The 18,161-nt window shown below is 61.4% G+C and overlaps 7 protein-coding genes across 7 annotated transcripts; 5 read left to right on the top strand and 2 right to left on the bottom strand.

Moving 5' to 3' along the window:
* Positions 1–426: 426 nt before the first annotated feature.
* Positions 427–1,689, top strand: B0T26DRAFT_646458 (uncharacterized protein; the record flags this gene model as incomplete). Its single annotated transcript, XM_060437815.1, has 1 exon — positions 427–1,689. One exon carries the CDS (start codon positions 427–429, stop codon positions 1,687–1,689), a length of 1,263 nt encoding a protein of 420 aa, XP_060296565.1.
* A 112-nt stretch (positions 1,690–1,801) lies between these two features.
* B0T26DRAFT_303698 (uncharacterized protein) lies at positions 1,802–3,097 on the bottom strand. The gene is made up of 2 exons (XM_060434276.1): positions 2,629–3,097; positions 1,802–2,545 (listed from the first exon to the last, which is right to left on the bottom strand). The coding sequence occupies exons 1-2, from the start codon at positions 2,978–2,980 to the stop codon at positions 1,866–1,868; spliced, it is 1,032 nt and encodes a 343-aa protein (XP_060296566.1). The 5' UTR covers positions 2,981–3,097; the 3' UTR covers positions 1,802–1,865.
* Positions 3,098–4,234: 1,137 nt separating this feature from the next.
* B0T26DRAFT_710840 (uncharacterized protein) lies at positions 4,235–5,584 on the top strand. Its single transcript, XM_060441999.1, has 2 exons — positions 4,235–4,925; positions 5,011–5,584. Exons 1-2 carry the CDS (start codon positions 4,521–4,523, stop codon positions 5,539–5,541), a joined length of 936 nt encoding a protein of 311 aa, XP_060296567.1. The 5' UTR covers positions 4,235–4,520; the 3' UTR covers positions 5,542–5,584.
* Positions 5,585–7,191: 1,607 nt separating this feature from the next.
* B0T26DRAFT_710843 (uncharacterized protein) lies at positions 7,192–8,256 on the top strand. The gene is made up of 2 exons (XM_060442000.1): positions 7,192–8,134; positions 8,234–8,256. The coding sequence occupies exons 1-2, from the start codon at positions 7,580–7,582 to the stop codon at positions 8,240–8,242; spliced, it is 564 nt and encodes a 187-aa protein (XP_060296568.1). The 5' UTR covers positions 7,192–7,579; the 3' UTR covers positions 8,243–8,256.
* Positions 8,257–9,701: 1,445 nt separating this feature from the next.
* Positions 9,702–10,803, top strand: B0T26DRAFT_710846 (uncharacterized protein). Its single transcript, XM_060442001.1, has one exon. The coding sequence runs from the start codon at positions 9,858–9,860 to the stop codon at positions 10,572–10,574; it is 717 nt and encodes a 238-aa protein (XP_060296569.1). The 5' UTR covers positions 9,702–9,857; the 3' UTR covers positions 10,575–10,803.
* A 1,377-nt stretch (positions 10,804–12,180) lies between these two features.
* B0T26DRAFT_676042 (uncharacterized protein) lies at positions 12,181–13,191 on the top strand (the record flags this gene model as incomplete). Its single annotated transcript, XM_060439924.1, has 1 exon — positions 12,181–13,191. The coding sequence occupies one exon, from the start codon at positions 12,181–12,183 to the stop codon at positions 13,189–13,191; it is 1,011 nt and encodes a 336-aa protein (XP_060296570.1).
* A 1,191-nt stretch (positions 13,192–14,382) lies between these two features.
* On the bottom strand, positions 14,383–17,151 carry B0T26DRAFT_776718 (uncharacterized protein). The gene has a single exon (XM_060446620.1). It carries the CDS (start codon positions 17,013–17,015, stop codon positions 14,538–14,540), a length of 2,478 nt encoding a protein of 825 aa, XP_060296571.1. The 5' UTR covers positions 17,016–17,151; the 3' UTR covers positions 14,383–14,537.
* Positions 17,152–18,161: the final 1,010 nt, after the last annotated feature.

An 18,161-nucleotide genomic window follows, 5' to 3' on the forward strand; every position in this document is an offset into this window, starting at 1 on the left:
GCCAACTGTGGCTTGAAATGTGGCTCAGAGTGGCTCAAATCTAGGCGACACAATGGGTCTTAGAACCCTCTTCAGTGCATTTCAGGCCGAGGTAAGCAGCAAGCTTCCTTGCCAAAAATACCGATACGCTCCTTCATTCAAAGAGGGAGAAAGGTTCAACGTGGCCGGCGATGTGCTCGATAATGAGCAATATAGGTTGGCGTGGTGTAAGCCGGTGCCGTGGCTGGGCGCCAACCGTGCCTCCCTCCTGGTTTCAGGTTCCGTCTTGAAACGCGAAACAGACTTTCCGTCAGACGTCATTCGGGCCAACTCAAAATCTGACGGCAGCCAAACCTCGCTCTTTGATGAAGACTAAACTTAATTCAACCTCACCAATAAAACCTCACCAATAAAAAAGAACTCGACTACTCTAACCCAAAGCAGAGCATGCGGGCTGGTGCATTAATCTCTCTGGCGTCCCTGGTCGCCGCAACTCAGCACCAGCACACTTTTCAGCGAACAGGCCAGCGTCTTGAGTCCTGCAAATGGCGCCCGCCCTCTCCCCGACTCGCTTGTGCGATTGACGAGGACGAAGAACAAAAGCCATGGACAGAAGCTCAAGTACCAAACGAGGAAACAGACCTCGAACCACCACCGTCGAGATGGGAAGGGCCGCACGGGTGCGCCGGCCAGTACTGTGTCTTCGCCAACAAAGGCTTTGCCAGTGGGCGGGGCATCGTCGCCATCACAACGACTCAAAACATCCAAAGGCTTAAGCAGATCGAGAAAGACGAATATCCCCCAGATGAAAAGCCTCAGCCCGACTCCCCACCGCCCTACGTTGTCGCCGCGGTCCAAGGTAAAGGCCTCGGCCTGCTGGCCAACAAAACCCTCCACCGCGGCGACACCATCATGAAGAAGACGCCCGCCATACTCGTGCACCGCGCCTTCTTCGAGAGCGTAGCAGTCGCACACCAGCCGCAAGACGCGCTCCTCGACAGCGCCGTGGCCCTGCTCCCTCCGCCCCTGCGCAAAGAATTTCTGGCACAGATGGGCGGCTCGCCCAGCGCCATCCTCGCGACGAACTCGTTCCAGATGGACATCGGCGGCGGCGGCGGCAGCGGCGACGGACACCACTACGGCAACTTCCCCGAAGTGTCGCGGCTGAACCACGACTGCCGCGCCAACGCCGCCTTCCACATCGGCGCCGACCTCGCCCACACCACCACGGCCGCGCGCGACGTCGACCCCGGGGCCGAGCTCGCCATCTCGTACATCGACCCGCTGCTCCCGCGCGCGGCGCGCCAGCAGCGCATCCGCCACGCCTGGGGCTTCGCGTGCGGCTGCGCGCTGTGCGGCAGTTCTCACAAAGCTGCCGATAAGTCCGACGCGCGCCTGCGCGAGATCGCCCGCACCGAGGCCGCGCTGGCCGACTTCACGGACGCGTCCGTCACGGCGCGGGTGCTGGGGAGGCTGGTCCAGTTGTATGCCGACGAGCGCCTCGATGCGAGCGTCGCTGGCGCATACACGCTCGTCGCGCTGAACTACAACATGCTCGGCGACGCGGGTAGGGCGCAGCGCTATGCCCGCCTCGCGCACGAGGCGCTGGTCATCGAGAAGGGGGCGGCGCATGGAGATTTGGCGGAGATGGCGGAGCTCGCGAGGAGTCCCAGGGCGCATTTTACGTGGCGTGCACGGGTTAGGAGGTGAAAACAGGGACGGAGATGTAACGGAGGTGGAACGGAGGTGTATGATTTGATGTAATTAATGGCTCGTGAAAACGTGAATGAGAGGAGGAGAGGAGAGAGATATTGGCATTGCGGTGCTTGTTGATCATGCAGCAATCAATCTAGGAGTGTTAATAGGAGCAATGGGCCTCTGGCAGTCTACAAAGCCACGGAACCCGCAATCCTTACAAACTCGTCCTCCGTATGCGCCCACAGCTTCCCCACGACACCCTCGTCCCTCATCCTGGCCAGAACCTGCGCGACCTTGGGCGACAACGTCTCGCCGTCGACATTCGTCGAATACACACCGCTACCCGCCGCGCCGGCCGACCCCCTGGCCACTTCCACACCCTCCGGCAGCGGCACGCCATCGGCACTGCCTACAGCACCGCCGGCCGTGCGCGCCGGCGGATACCTCGCACTGGTCGCAAAGAACAGCTGGCGGTCGCCGGCCTCAGCAAACGGGATGCCGATGAACGGCCACACCAGCTTGAACAGCGCGCCGACAACAACAAAGGCCGGGGTGCGCACGTCCTTGCCCAGGTTCGTCTTCACGGCCCCGGGGAAGTCGTGTACGAAGGATACCTCGGGCGCTGTCGCGGCGATGGCCTCGAGCGACAGCGTCATGATGGCGCTGGCGTGGCCGCGCGCCGCGAGGATCGGCACGTGCCGCGTCGCGAAGTCGTCGGTGTGGACCGGCCCCTCTTTCGTCCCTGCCAAGACGGTCACAACGCGCCGCAGACCTGTTGCCGCGCGGAGAAGTGGGAGCAGGTTGACGATCAGCCGCGTGCGCGCGTAGTAGGTGACCGCGGTTGGGTAGTAGAGACCCTCGGCGGTGTCTGCCGGCCGTGGTCAGCTTGTTCTCTCGGCCTGCTCACCGATCACAGACAGCCCCGTGATCCGCACCAGGTCCCTCCCTTACCCTTGCCGGTGATCAAGGTCCCGGTCGTCAGGAACAGCAGGTTGATGGCTGTCTCCCTCTCCCTGATCTGGCGGCACACGGCGTCGACGGCGCCGAGCAGGCTCACGTCGACGCCGAGGAAGACGTACTCGCCGCCGGGGTTTATGGCCTGCAGCTCGGCGCGGATGCGCTCGCCCGACGCCGTGGTGCGTCCCAGGAAGTAGACGCGCGGCTGCACCGCGTGCCTGGCGAACTGTTTTAGTGCCGTCTCGCCGATCCCGCTCGTCGCCCCCGCGAACACGGCCACCAGCTTCGCCGGGAGGGCTGCCGCGATGGCCGCGTTCGAGGAGCGCATCTGCGCCAGAGACACCATTGTGGGGATGGGTGGAGGTTGGTGTGAGGGGATTCAGAAGCGTCGAGACAAGTCACGAGTGAGGAGTGGTGTTGGTGTGAGGGGATTCAGAAGCGTCGAGACAAGTCACGAGTGAGAAATGGTGTTGGTGTTTGTTGGAACTTGAGTAGAAAGAAGGGGTCAAGGCGAGAAAGAGACACGAGGAACAAGAGAGGGGGGGTTTGGGGGTTTGCAAGGAAACAGGGAAAGCATTTGTATGTGTTTTTCTGGATCACACCAGGGCTTCGGATCGACCATGCCACAGTCTCGTGAGCACGGGCTAGAGCCTTCATCCATGTTAAACTCGGCGGTTCAGTCCCACAACCTGGTCACCATTGGTTCTTATTTCGTTGCTTGCGGGCGGTCCGGCGGCACGGTCTTGTCCCCGCCCCCGTCTCCTTCGTTATTCTGGCCATCTCGTGTGCCAAAGGTACGCGGAACTTTTGAACAATGCGAATCAGGCTCAGGTGGTTTGCTGTCTGGCCAATGGCGCCTCGCTTGGCCCTGCACGATGCCTAAAACAGGACCGCGCTAACCTCGAGTCGTATTGCTGCCGGCTGAGCCCGCGAGATTTTACACCAACCCCTTACCGTTTATAATTTTTGTTTTGTAAGATTAGAGTTATTTCTTGTAATGTGAAGCTCTTTCTTGTAATGTGAAGCTCTTTCTTACTACATCTTGGAGATAGCCTGCATGGAAGGCGTGTGACAATTGATTCAAGATCGGTAGAAGAACTTGGTTTACCTTAGCCCAAATTCCGGTGCACAATATTTCCATCAATGAATTCTTCTTCAACCTTCTATATCGCGGGTTAGTGGGTAATGGCTTTCTTTCCGATTAAATTCCGATTCGATTCTAATTCGACTCAGGCACAGTCGTCTTCGGGGAGTCCAAGGTCGAATGTGCAATATCGATCATTAATACGCCCCGGGAATTATTTCCCTGTTCATTAATGTTGAAGGTTAATTAGTTATGTATTAGCGGAAGAGAATTAACCACAAAGACCCTCACTGCGGAAAGCTTATGCTTACACTTTTCTGGCTTCACCTCTCCTCATATTTTTTTGTGCCGTGTCCAATAATTTTCAACGACGCCTCGAAACCTGGGTGGCATGAACATGGTACTCGTCGTACTCGCCGATTGCCAACCACTGGTCACGTGCCATGCACAGTTTCAGCCACTTACGATCCTCCTGTCGCGTTCGCGGATGCAGGATCAACACCAAGGCGGTGAGTGGCGGAAGAAACGCGTCCCTGCTCAGCCGCATTGGCCACTCCTCATCGCATCTCAACCTCGTTTCGTATCCCATTGCCGCCTCGTCGCGACCCCAATCCAGCAGTGTGCTTCGCAAGTTGCTATGACGATAATCCGAGATTGAAATTAGGATACCACGATTGATTTGCTTGAGATGGAAATCTTCGGCTCCCAACCTCAGAATTGACTCATTTGTCATCATCCGACTCATCCCTGAACTTGACAGCTCGCCCGTCATCATCGGCTCGAACTGAAGCCAAAGCCTAGTATGGCTTCGGCAAACCCTGCTGCGACATCAGCACCCCTTCGGAACCTGCCACCCGTGTCCAGCAGCACCGTCTCTCCACCCTCGGCGCCGGCTCCTTCCTCGCTGCGTCAGACGTCGTCCTGGCCGAGCCGGAGCCAAGGGACCTCTCCGCCTCCGACAGCTGCCAGCGCACATGCAAGTTCGCGTCTCCAACACCCTGCACGACTCGGGACGGCGAAATCTCCCTTGTCCCGGCTCAACCACTTTGCGTCCTGGTCCTGGAAGAAGGTCGCGTCGAACCCGACGGTGCTCATCACGGGCGTCATAATCGGCGTCATCGCGGCCGTGCCCACGTACCGCGCCTACGTGATTGGCCAGTGGACCGCCTGGAAGGACTACATTGACTACTGTCGGAATGTCGACATGGTATTATCTTCTCGCCCCCTGAAAGGCCGACAGTGGAAACGAACTTTATGAAACAGTTCAGTGCAGCGCTGACATCCTAGCATAGACAACATTGGCGGCCTCGAAACAGCAAGACTGCCAGCGGGCAATCGATGTCGGGCTGGGCCCGCCGCCGTACACGCCGCTGCACCGCGTCAAGCAGACGGTCAACGAGATGGTGCTGCGGGCCCGCGGCGTGAATGAACCAAGCCCGCCGCCCGCTCCACCGGCTTACAGCTCGTGGGCATGGACCTACAAGCTGTTTCTCGCCCTCACGGTCGTGCCGTTCGTCTTCTTCACCTTTGTGATGGTGTTCACCTTTGTCTCGTCCTGGCTTGCCGCCGGCTATTACGTCTCGCGCCAGCCGCTCTGGGGGTCCGTGGGCCGCTACCGAAGAGTTATCTCGCAGGCTGCCATGTCCGTCGCGGTCCTCCTCGGCCTGGTCTGGTCTATCCAGTCGTACTTTTCAGCCAGCAAAGCGCTGCAGACATCAAGAGAGAACGCCATGCAGGAATTCTTGAACTACTGCAGCAGTGTCCAGGTGACTACCCGTTCCCCAAGATGTCTTGTCTTTTCGTGTGTAAATACAGCCGGCTAACACCGCGTGTTATCAATTAACCAGGCTGGACACCCACAGTATGCCAAATGCGTGGAGGCCATGTCCAAGAACGGCAACGGCGGGACGCCAAAGGGAGGGTCTGCCAACGTGCTGCTCGCCGTCTTGGAGGACTGGCCGTTGATTGTAGGGATAGTCAGCGCCGCGGTTGCCTGCACGAGCCTCATTTTGGCGCTGCGGCAGCTGGCTGCGATGCGGAGGATGCACCACAGTGCAGAGACGGACGAGTTTCAGAGTAGTGAGTTCATCGAGTGGACGCCGAGACCTGTTGAGTAACACATCTCGGCTCAGACGTGAGCTCTTGTTGCGACTTGGTATAATCCTCCTCGGTAAATAGGTTATTTTCAATCGGTCTGTCTTGAATCACCAAAACCACTCTGAATCCTCGTGAGAATCCCGCAACAGACCAGTTGGCACGAAGCGGTTGCAACCAGAAGATGCGACTCGGTGAGAGAGGCTATACCAAGGTGCCGTGTGGCTGGCATGAACCTCCTGTGCAGAAACGGCGTGCCGCTTGATTCTATACCCACTGAGAGACTGGCGCAGGCCAAGCCCAAATCCTGGCCTTGGAGGTGTGGGCAGCGACATGCGGGTACACACCCCGGGCACCATTCTGGACCAAGTTGGAGAAGGGTCTTGGCAAGATAGAAATTGTAGCCTAGATAGTGTTTTTGCGGCGCGAAAATCGAGGGCATCGATGTTGCCATGGCGCGCCTCTGCAAGAACCCGGCATCAAAGGAGCGGCATCCTTCCCGAAAATGAAGGGGCACTAATTGCCAGCGCTTGACGAGCCAACAAGTCGGTCGGTAAGGCTCCTGTCGCAGCCCTAGACTTGTCAGCCAGGACGCTAGTCACGCATGCGGGATGCCGGTAGATGCAGCAAGAGGGCAGCAGGAAGCCAACCCTAGAAATGCAATGGTGGCTTGTTCTGCGCCAGCTCTGTGCTCTGTAAGGCTGTCAGACTCCAGGGCGGTCTCAGAAACCACGCGTGCAGAGAAGGATCAGTCGGCGCTGACGCTAGCGGGGCTCTGGTTATCGAATTGATTACCCCGATCAGACCGGGGTATATTTCGTTTAAAGGGAGGCCTGATGTCACACCGCATGCTTCGCCAAGGGTGTGACATGTGATAACCCTGGGAATAGGTCGTCTTGGCCCCAATTTTTATTTTTTAATTTTTTTTAAAAATTTTTTTTGAAGACCCGGCAGGCATTGGGAACTTGAGGCCGTTGGGTGTGGCGCCAAGACTTCTCAGGCATTTAGGCAACAACGCAAGGTTTTGACAGCGTCCAATGACACGAACGAAGAAGCAGGACAAGTCCGAGGCTCGCAAAGGTCCTCCGAGCGGCAAACACCGCCAACTCCCGGCTAAGGCTTAGCGGAGCCGGCGAAGGAAGCAGGGCAGCGGGGATTCCAAAGGCGGGATGCGGGGGATCCCAAACGCTCGCCGCGAACCATGAAGCAAAGTGCAAACGCGCCAATCACGCAGCACTGCCCGCTGCACCGGCCTAGCACTCAAGTGGGTCAAGGCTCGAGATGCGCGCCAACTCGGAACATGGAATACACCACCACCCACGGGTCAGATATCCATCCGTAGTCCGTAGGTAGCGAGCGATAAGAAATGATTAATTGTGGGAGTGGCGGTGGGCTGGGCGTTATTCCGCACTGCGTAGCATTTTAAAAGCGTAACCCATCCCACCAGTTGCCATGTCCCCGGGTGGTCTCGCCGGAGGCTCCATGGATAATCCGGCCTGCCTCGCCATCCACATTCAACTTCTCACCAAACTTCCCGCCAACAGCAACCTCAGCATCCAGGGATCCAGTCTGCGGGGATACGGATATGCCGTCTGCGCGAATCCGGCACACCGACGCCCAAACAGTTAATTAACCCACAAACATCCACGGATAATCCGGCACCTGGGTCTTACGGTGTAGCCCGGGCCGACGCTAATCTTGTTCTAATCTTGTGTTCTGTTGCTATTGGGCGTGTCGACTGCGTTGGCCTTTTGCAACACGCGAGCCATGAAGCGTAAGGTGTCACTTTCGGTCAGAGACAACGCCATCCAGCATGTGAAGCCGCCGGGCCCACCGCAGCCCCGGATTGTCCGACCAGGGCAGAGGCAGCCGCAGATATCGTGCGACTTCTGCCGGCTCAAGAAGCTCAAGTGTGACCGGGCCAGGCCGTGCTCGAGCTGCGCATCGCGTGGTCGGCCGTGCCAGGGAGTGCAAGGCATACCTCCGCCTCCAGGCTCAGCTGCGTCCGGTGTTGATTATTACCCAGCCACAGCCACCACCGCGGCCAGCTTCTTTGGCCCCGATCCTGGCGCCTACGCCGACATCCTCGTCAGGCTGCGAAAGCTCGAAGACGCCGTCGTTACGCTCTCGGCCGGCGGACAGCAGCAGCAACAGCTGCTGCTGCAGCACCATCACCAACAGCAACACGAGCTCACCTGGCTGGGGAAGAGAGATACTACCACCACTGCCTCGGCCGCCGCCGCCGACGCACTGGTACCAAAGTATGGCCCTGGCGGACCCCTCGGGTTCGACGCCTTCATAGAGGCGGGGGCCTTTAACCCAGTAAGTCAAGACAATGGAAAACAAATATATACCAGGCCGTATATACCAGGCCGTATACAGGTCTGGTTGCTGAGCGGAACCTCGACTGACGTACCGCCGTCTACCTAGATATACAAGACCGACGACACCACCACTAACAACAACAACAACAACAACAACAACAACAACAACAGCAACAACAACAACAGCAACATCGACAGCAACAACAGCAGCAACATCGACAGCAACAACAGCAACATCAACAGCAACAACCGCGACCGGGTGATCCTGACCATCGTGCAAGCGAGCAGCCACCCGTGCATCATCTTCGGGCAGATCACCGACATGGAACTCTCGCGGCCCATCTGGCTGCCGAGCCGCGAGCATGCGCTGGCCCTCCTCGACGACTACGACGCGGCCTCGTCGCCGCACGGCCTGCTGAACGTGGTGCACGTACCGTGGCTGCGGGCCGTGGTGACCGATTTCTACGCCAGACCGTTCCAGGAGTTCGGCCAGTCGGGCTCTGAAGTCTACACGACGACGTGCCACGCGGCGCTGATCCTGGGCGTGGCGGCGACGGCGGCGTTCTTCTGGGAGGAGCCGAGGGCGAGCGAAAGCGGGGCGCGCCACCCGTTTGAGTCGCGCGGCCATGCCGAGCACTTCCTGCGGCTGTGGCGCAAGGCCGCGTGGGACCTGCTGGACCAGGCGCGGCGCGCGGCCGCGGCCGTCGCCGGCGGGTCGCTGGTCGAGGTGCAGGCCGTGCTGATCCTCGCCGACCTCATCTACAACATGGAGGGCTGCTCGACGCTGTTCCGTCAGTTCCACAGCACCGCGCTGGCCGTCGCCCGCGAGGCCAAGCTGCACCACGTCGACAGCGCCAGAACCCAGCGCGGCGCCAGCGCCAGCGCCGACTGCGCCATGCTGCGCGAGATCAAGCGCCGCGTGTGGTGGTACATCGCGTCGACCGACTGGTGAGTGCCTTTTTTAGTTGAACCCCTTTTCAAAAAAGGGGCCAACCCGATGCCTCGTCGGCAACCGTGACTAACAGACCAAAAGGTTGATGGGCCCCATGGGCGGGCCGTCGGACCGCATCTACAGCATCAACCCGCAGCACATGCAGGTGCACTGGCCGCGCAACGTCAACGACAGCGAGCTAGCAACAATGGACGACAACAGCACACCAGCACAGACAGGGCCGCTGCCGCCAGCCACCGACACACCCACGGACGTGACGGGGCTCATGTGCCGGCTGCGGCTGGCCGTCATCTCCCGGCACATCGTGGACGCGCAGCCGCTGGGGGCCGGCGGCGGCGACGTCGACGCGCTGCCGTTCGAGCGCGTGCTGGCGCTGAGCGCGCTGTTCGACGACGCGCTGGCGGCGCTGCCCGTGGCCGCCGAGAGAAACACAAACACAGACACAGACACGGGCTCGGCGGACCCCGGCGGCTGGCAGCGCGGCGTGCTGCACCTAGCCATCCACGCGCAGCGCGCGCGGTTCCTGCGCCCGTTCCTCCCGCAGCCGGGCATCGCCGACGCCGATCCGCGCTTCATGCGCTTCCGCGCCACGTGCCTGGCGTCGGCGCGGGCCGTGCTGGGGATCGGTGCGGGCTTGCTGCGCGCGCCGCTTGAGGGTGGTAGTGGCGGTGGTGGTAGCGGTGACGGTGGCTGTGGCAGTGGGAGCCCTCTCTCGCGGAGCCGCCGCCCGCAGCCGTGCCGTGGCGCCACGGTCGTCAACCACGTATTCATGGCGTGCGTGGTGCTGATGGCGGACCCGACGCTGGCGCTGTGCACTGGCGGCGTCGGCAGCAGCTACGAGGATCACAGCACTAGCAGCAGCAGTGATGGAGGCAGGGGGCCAATGACGGGGTGCGACGCCGAGGACGAGACGCGGCGCGCCGAGATAGTCTCGGCGTGCCGGTTGCTCGAGAAGGCAGCGTTCGAGTCGGCGATCGCGGCCGGGCTCATGCACAAGCTGGTCGGCATCCTGCGGCGGTACCGCGTGCACGGCGTCGTGCAGGCGGCCGCCATTGCCGAGCAGCAGCAGCAGTTGCAGCAGCAGCTGCCGCTGCCCATGGAGGCCATGCCGCCGACCAACCTCGCCGACGGCTACCCGCCGTACTATCCATCAGGGGCAGGAGCAGGCGCAGCGCCGGTGCTGTTCGGCGCCAGCGGCGCAGAGCAGAACAGCGGGATCGTCGCGGGCATTGGAGAGCAGTTCATCGCGTCGTCGCCGTCGTCGTCTTTCTCGACCTTGCTGGACCCACAGCAGCAGCCTGTCGGCGGGAGTGGCATGCCTGTCGAGTGGGAGTATTATGGAGACGGCAGTGGCTCGGAGGTGCCGTCCGACCCCATCATCGAGGGCATGGTGTGGGAGAATCTGCTGGGAAGCGCCTTGGCTGTGGATGATGGTGGGTGGAGCCAGCTGTTTGCGGACCTGGACGGGCTGGCGAATCGATTTTGAAGATTTGCTTTTGGTTTTAGCGAGGTGATCTTGGGTGGTGGGCTGGCTAATGATGGGCTGGCCAATTCGGAGTTCGTTAGTGAGATAGACAAACCATCTCGGCAACGCGTATCCGTATTACAAAAGGCTGCGCAAAAGAGATGATGTTAAGTTCCAGAATCTGAAAGACTGCCTGCTTTTGGGGATTCTGGGAGGAAGGAGTGGATGTTGCCGAGGTGGAAAGTTTTCGTTCATGCCCCACCTCTCAGCGCAGACTTGCTTACAGGAGCTCGCTGACAGATGACTCCAGCCCCAAAACGCGGCCAATTTGGCCGCTGGGCACTTAAGGCTGTGGGCTCGGGGCGTCCTGTTGACCGTGCGGGCTGCTGGCAGCGGGACGGGCTTACTGTATCCGTCCTTGGTGCGCCCACGGTGCCCCACATTGTGTCAATTTTGGACACAACGGCCCGTTAAGGAAACCCCGACCCCGTCCCAGCTCCCAGGTTAACTTCGCCGGACGCCGCGATGACCAAGCTTTCCAATTATCTCAGGCTACGAAATAACGCTGCAAGCTTTTGACAAACGCCACACACAGACCTCCCAAGCTCTGCATCCGTCTGACAGGCCGGCACTCGCTTCCAGTTGCGCCGCTGAGCAAGCCAATAGAACTGCGGCGCGTTGCAGACGCAATCCCGTTTGGCAATGCGATAACTAGACTTGGACCTGAGCTGACACTGACACTGACACTGACACTGACACTGGTCTCTGGCAGGCAGCCTCATTCCGCTCAGCCCAGTCCAACGCAACCCCTGATGCAGCAAACCCTCGGTGTTAGAGTTGCGAGGAGAAAAAGAACGAGCGGATACCTAACTTGAACTAGCAACTCAGCGACAAGACTATCCCTCCTCAATTCAGTGGCCGATGACTGAATGAGGCGCCGTATAGTTATGCACCTCTCAAGATCGCCCGTTAGGTACATGCACACCCATATAAGAACCGCGCCACCAAGAGACATGAAGCATGATGATCACCGACAAAAACGTAGTGGCCAGCCGACGTGGCCAGCCGATGAGACAACCACCGCAAACACATGGCCGAACTGGTTCAAGACGTTTCCCCGATTCTTCTAATGGTTCCTCCGACTCGACTCGAGAACCTTTACAGCTCTATAGTGTCGATTCGCTGGCGCCGATTCTCATCCACAACCGCGAAAGGGGGCCGAAGGAATTGATGACCCACTGTATTCAGGGCAATGGTTAAGCAGCCCCGGCAAAATACGCCGCGGATACGCAGGCGGATCCGCCGTCTGGATAAGCTAGGCCGTTGCGCTTCTTTGGCAACCCACGAGCTAGCTCCAGCTTGGCATTTGTCATCTCTGCTTGAGGGTGTTGACGTTGGATATCGAACTGACGTCGGAAACCGACGCTCTTCAACACCTGAAGTTCTTCCTGGACACTCACTCGCATATATAATGTCTCGTCCGCGGTCGTCTATGGCTGCTTTGTCTCGGCAGACACTGGCAACAAGAGACACTTCCAACAAGACCGTAACGCAAAGCAAGAGAAGCAAGCAGACCAAGAAAAGCCTTCACCCTATCACTCTACCCCCGTAACTTACCACCATCACCATGCCTTTCTCATCCAAACTCTCACTGGGCGTGCTGCTCTCGCTCACCTTGGCCAGCGCCAGCCAACAAGTTGTAGCCGCGGCCGTATTGCCACCGCCGGTCGTCAGCCCGGTCTACCTCTACTCGGACGACTCCTTCGTCGAGAACCTGCACGTGCTCCCCTCGGGCAGCATCATCTTCACCGAAGTCACGTCCAACACGCTCAAGTCCATCGACCCGGGCGCGCGCAGCCCAGTGCCCAACGACGTCATCTCGCTCCCCGCCGTCACCAGCCAGCTGGGCATCACGCCCGTCGGCCCTAACGCGTTCGCCGTCGCGGGCGGCAACTACAGCAGCGGCGCCTTCCTGTCGGGGAGCGCCACGCTCTTCGTCGTGACCCTGTCGGGAGGCGGCAACGCGCGCCAGCCGACCGGCCACGTCACCAAGGCCATCCCTGTCGCCACGCAGCTGATGAACGGCCTCGCGTCGCTGCCCGCCCACCCGCACCTCGTACTGGCTGCCGACTCGACCGGCGCCCGCGTCCTGCGCATCAACACAGCCACCGGCGCCACCGACGTCGTGTGGGCCGACGCCGCCGCGCTCGGCGCCCCGGCCGGTGCAGAGCTGCCGCTCGGCGTCAACGGCATCCGCGTCCAGGGCGCCTGGCTGTACTTGACAAACTCGGCGCGCGGCTTCTTTGGGCGCGTGCCCATCGACGCCAAGGGCAACGTCGTCGGCGCCCTGCACGTCATCCGCGCTCTCACTGGCGCCATCGGGCTGAGCAACGCCTACGACGACTTTGCTGTCGACGCCGCCGGCAATGCCTATGTCGCACTGCACCATTCGTCCGTCGTCAAGATCACTCCAGCTGGTGTGCAGACTCTGATTGCTGGTGGCGAGGGCGTGGCGACTGTCGTCGCCGCGCCCACGGCCGTGCAGCTTTCGCTGGACGGGTGCGAGCTGTTTGTCACTCAGGCGGGGAACACTACGGGCACCGGTGGACACGGAGGACTGCTGAAGATTAGGCTTTGAGCGGGTGTGAAGTGCGATGGCTGAGTAGATGAAGGTGTAGACGAAAGGAGGGACATAGACTATGGCTTTGGTTCTTTGTTGAGTTGGATTGCAATAAAACAAGTACCTAGCAGCTGGCGGCTGTCAAACACGATCCCCTGCTGCCCCGTTAGTAAGTTGCTTTCAAACATGACCCACGGGTTCTTCAAGTCGTCGTGACAGAGCCGCCGCCGCGCACCGTCTACCGCGCGCGGGCCTTCTCGGCGAGCGCCTCGAACACAGCCAACTCGTCCTCGACGCCCCCTTCGCGTCCCGACACGACCACACGCGACAGCGAGCGGAACGCCTGCAGCGGCGTCACGCCCACGTCATCCACCAGATCCGGATCAACACCATCCAGCTCCGCCTCGGCGAGCAGACAGCGCAGCGTGCGCAGATCCGCCCCATACGTAGCCTGGTGCAGGATATTCCGGCCCCAGCCGCTCACCGTCGTCGCGTCCGCACCGCGCGCCAGCAGCAGCCCCGCCGTCTCCGCCTCGCTGAGCCGCACCGCGATCGCCAGCAGCGTGTGCCCCGAGTCGGTTAGGAGCGTGTGGAGTGAGCTGCGCTCCGAGGCGGGCATGGCGCGCGCCTGCATCCACGCGCGCGCTGAGGGCGAACTTCTTGCGATTCAGCCTCTGTATCACAATACGAGTACAATATGGGCTCAAGATTATCCAGCCCAGCCGGCCCGTCGAGGGACACACTCACATACAGCAGGGTATCCCCGCCCCTGCGCGTAGCTGATGGGCAGGTGGCCGATCACGCCCCGCAGCCGCGCCGGCGACAGCATGTGCGACCACACGTGGCAGTGGCATCGCTAGCGACTGTGGCGGTCTGGTCTGATGGTGGCTGGGCTTCTCGTCGACAAACTGCTGGAGCTCGCTGAGCGTGTGGCCGGTCCGGCTCGCGAGGTCCCCCAGAGATGCTAGAATGGCCATCTCTGTTTCACTTGTGAGACCAGGAGCTTTGTTGGCGGTCGATACCACTGTCTCATGTGTGCCGCCACGTGAAGAGTGCATGCAGTCTGCCTTGCAAGTGTTGGACCGCTGCACGGACGAATTACATCTCTTCATGCTTGTGCAAGACTAACACTCGTTGGACCAGCAACCTACGGCAAATTTGGCGAACAAACTAGAGTGATATTGACATTTTCTCCTCCACTAACCTGCTAAAACAAACCCCAACGCCGCGTGATGTGATATGATATGATATCCCCAAGCCAAGACTCCTTTCTAAAAGCCAACCATATACCTTAACGACCAAGTCAATGCATATTTCCCTTCAAATCCACAACATCTCCCATCCCCAAGTCCCCAACCACTTCCCTACGGCCAGTCACAAAACACACTCGCGCCGGCCGCGCGACACACCGTCCCAGCTCCGCAGGCGCGGTACACATACGCACCGTGATCGCACGTCAAGAACCCGGACCCGCAGCACTTGAGCTCGCCCTGCGCCGAACACGCCGTATTATTCGCGCCGGGCGCAGCCAGCGGACACAGCCCACCCGCACCACCGCCAACAGTCCCGTTCGTCGCCGGGCCGGTGCCGGTGCCGTTGCCCGCTGCTACGCCGCCGACCACGTCCAGGCGCACCGCGTACAGCAGCGCCAGGCCGGGCGGGACGGCTGTGCTGCTGCTGTTGGTTGTGGCAGGCCCGATGGCGCCGCCGCCAAACGACGCCCGCACGACGAGCTGCAGATCTGTCCCTGCAGCGCCGGCGTCGAAGGCGATGCTCGCGACGCCGCCGCTGGCGCTGTCGGCGGCCGCCGCGCCGAGGTCCTTGTTGCCGCGCACGTCGCGCAGCGTGACGGCCAGCGTGAGGTTTGCTGCGGAGGAAGAGGATGGCGTGATGGCCTGCACGGTGAAGTTGAGGTGCTCGCCCGTCGCGTTGGTGCGGTACGTGTACGTGTCGGGCAGGCCCTGGCCCAGAGATGTTGTGGTAGCTGTGCCGTTGAGGGCCGGGAGCGTGCTGTTTGACGACGAAGATAAGTTGGACGGGCTGCTGCCGCTGCCGGCCAGCAGCGCCACGACGGTGACGCCCGGAAACAGCGGGCCGCCGTTGGTCGCGCCCGGGCGCGTGCCGTCGATGTTGGTGGCGCCGTGCGAGACGACGAGGTCCACAAACCGGCGCTGCGCCTCGGCCGACGTGATGGTCCCAAAGATGCCGCCGGTGCGCAGGATGGCGGCTACGACGTCGGGCTCGGCGCCGCTGAGCGGGTCGCTCACCCCGGAGAACTGCCGCTTCTCGTACAGCGGCCGCAGGCTCGCGGCCCGCAGGCTGCGCCGCAGGCGCCGCGCCACGGGCACCGGGTTCGCTGGCGGCGCCAGGAAGCCAAACGACACGCGGATGCCCAGCTGCGCGGCCAGGTCCAGGGCGGCCAGCAGCGACGACGTGTCGCTGTCCTGCCCGTCCGTCAGCACCACGATGCCGGCGCGGTCGCGCACGTCGGCGGCCGCCGTGCCCGCCGTCAGCGTGTCAATGGCCAGCGCGACGCCCGACGCGATCGACGTGCCGCCCTCGGAGTCGATGCCGTCGAACGAGGCTGTCGACGGGTCGCCGAGCGGCGAGACCACGCGCGCGGTGTCGTCAAAGTCGATGACGGCGACCTTGTCGAGCTGCGCGTCGGAGCCGGCGGCGCTGGCCTTGGTCACCAGCGTGGCGACGAACTGCGCGCCGGCGGCGATGCGGAGGTTGCCCGGGTCCGTGTCCTGGTTGGATCCGGAGCTGTCGATGACGACGGCGATCTGCCGCCCGCTGCAGTCCTTCCACGGCTCGTCGCGCGTCAGCGCGCACACCATGTGTGCGGCCTTGGTGGGCCCGTAGCGCGCCTCGAGCTCGGCGCGGAAGTCGGCCCACTGCCGCCGCGTCTCGCCGATGGCGCCGATCACGGCTTGCTCGAAGTTGTGCGCGACCTGCCCGCGCGCCGTGCCGGGGCCGCTGGTCAGCGGCGTGCCGGGCGGCAGCGCCACCGACGGGTCGTCACGGATGATGCCCTTGTCCTTGTTGAGCGTGTCGTGCGTGATGCGGCCCTGCTTGACGCACTCCTTGGCGCCGCCGAGCGGATCGCCGAGCGACGAGATGAAGCAGCCCGTCGTCAGGTCGTCAGGCACCGTCAGGCCGGCCGGGCTGGCGGCGCTGCGCAGGTCGAGGATGAAGGACGAGGCCGGCAGCGACAGCCCCGGCGGGTTGGTGCGCGAGATGTTGACCTTGGTGTCGGCCACGTCCGCCCAGTTGGAGTGCGAGTAAAAGTCCTGCACGCCGTGCAGCGCGCGCCCGAAGCCCTCCAGCGCCTCGCACTTTGCGCGGCCCCCCGCGCCCGAGAAGAAGGTGCACGTGCTGGAGCCGAGGTCGCTCTCCTTCTTGACGACGGCGTCCTTGCTGTCGAGCAGGCGCGCCGAGGCCGCGATGCCGTCGATGAAGCGCCCGCCCAGGTGCGCCACGCAGTCCATCAGCGCGCCCGTGGCCTGCGCGCGCGTCCGCGGATACGTGCCGGGGAGGCCCCATTTTGCGTGGTCGAGGAAGTCGGCGTCGTCGCAGTGCGCGGCCGAGTTGAACACTTCGTCCGAGTCGGGCGCGCCCACGCCGCCCGCCGTGCTCGGGCCGCCCGCCAAGTTGAGGATCGACAGCTTCTCGAAGCAATCGCCCGTCGACTTGACGCCGGGCGCGCACCCCAGCGCGTCGCGCGTGATATGCTCGTGCTCGGCGTGTTGGCCGGCGGAGTTGATGGTGCCGAACGAGAGGCCTGGTTGTGCTGTTGCCAGGAAGCACAGGGCCCCTAGTGTGCGAGCTACGCCCTTCATGGTGGTGTCGGAGGTGTGTTGGGTACAAGTGTGTGGGAGTTGGTGTGGTGGGAGTTGGTGTTAATCACCTACGTGCGGAAAGGGGGAAAGGGGAAAAGGAAAAAGAAACAAAAAAGAAACTTCGATTCGGTGGTCTAATCACCAAGTTGAATGTGCATGCATGCTATTGAACAAGGAAAGTGTGAATAAAATGCCGAATCCATTGCAGCGGATTGACGGCTTATATCGCACATCTCTAGCCGCAAAATTTCAAGTTGACCGGGTCGTGGCTCATGCCCAGGGCGGTTGCTTCAGCTGTCGAGCGTGTGTTAACGATGCAAATCCGATGGTTTGCTTTAGTCGGTCGGCGCGGCCACAGCGGCGGTGCAGATCTAGCGGCTCCAATAGGAGTGCTCGCTGGTCGGCAGTCGGGAGAGGCAGTCCAAGGCGTTTTTCGGCCAGCGTTCCGGGCAGTGCAGTCAAAGAGCGGTGGTGGCAGCCGGCGACGCGCCTGGCTCGGCGAATCACGCAGCTCCCCTGGCCGTCGGCACTCTCAGCCCTAGAGCCACCACCTCAGCTCCGGCCCTAGGGCTTTGGCCACACGCTACAATTCGTGGCTTTGCGTGCTGCTGTTGTGCGTTTGGCATTTGCTTGTTTGCGCCAGAGGCTGGCATCGCCCGTTTGCCGAGTCGCGCGTCTCAGGCGAGGTATTCACCGCGGACAACGTGGCGCGCGAGTCTAGATCTGTGATCGAGTTCTAGACCGCCACCACATTGATCGAATGGAGGGCTTAAAATAGAATTCCTTGTCGACTGGGAATTAATGTTGGCATTTGGCAAGTCTGCCATAGTAAATTGGATGGTCGGCAATTTACACTCGTTGCTGTTAGCAGGCATCTCTTTTGCTCTTTGTTCTGGTCTCTTTCGTGGCGGACCATCGTTCCGTCTCATGTTTCTCTCTGCAGCAAACCAAACCAGAGGGGACAAGAGACGAAATGCGGGGAGCACACAGCACTGCTCCTGCGAGATGATGGCGCATGCCACCCAAATCCGAGGGCCGACCCCTTGCAGCTCACGTTATGCAGCAGCGAGGCAGTGCCAGGCCGTGGGGAAACCAGCAGCCGAAATGTCACGGCACTCGGCAGGATTGACTTGCGCTTCGCATCGA

The sequence above is a fragment of the Lasiosphaeria miniovina genome (assembly GCF_030549165.1).
Source record: "Lasiosphaeria miniovina strain SMH2392-1A chromosome Unknown B0T26scaffold_4, whole genome shotgun sequence".
In the NCBI taxonomy this organism is placed as follows: domain Eukaryota; kingdom Fungi; phylum Ascomycota; class Sordariomycetes; order Sordariales; family Lasiosphaeriaceae; genus Lasiosphaeria; species Lasiosphaeria miniovina.

Coding starts and splice junctions, on each gene's coding strand:
- B0T26DRAFT_776718 (XM_060446620.1), bottom strand. CDS start 17,015: ATGAAGGGCGTAGCTCGCACACTAGGGGCCCTGTGCTTCCTGGCAACA.
- B0T26DRAFT_303698 (XM_060434276.1), bottom strand. CDS start 2,980: ATGGTGTCTCTGGCGCAGATGCGCTCCTCGAACGCGGCCATCGCGGCA. Junction 2,546..2,628: donor GACCTTGATCACCGGCAAGG/GTAAGGGAGGGA, acceptor CACGGCCGGCAG/ACACCGCCGAGGGTCTCTAC.
- B0T26DRAFT_710843 (XM_060442000.1), top strand. CDS start 7,580: ATGAAGCGTAAGGTGTCACTTTCGGTCAGAGACAACGCCATCCAGCAT.
- B0T26DRAFT_710846 (XM_060442001.1), top strand. CDS start 9,858: ATGGCGTGCGTGGTGCTGATGGCGGACCCGACGCTGGCGCTGTGCACT.
- B0T26DRAFT_710840 (XM_060441999.1), top strand. CDS start 4,521: ATGGCTTCGGCAAACCCTGCTGCGACATCAGCACCCCTTCGGAACCTG. Junction 4,926..5,010: donor ACTGTCGGAATGTCGACATG/GTATTATCTTCT, acceptor ATCCTAGCATAG/ACAACATTGGCGGCCTCGAA.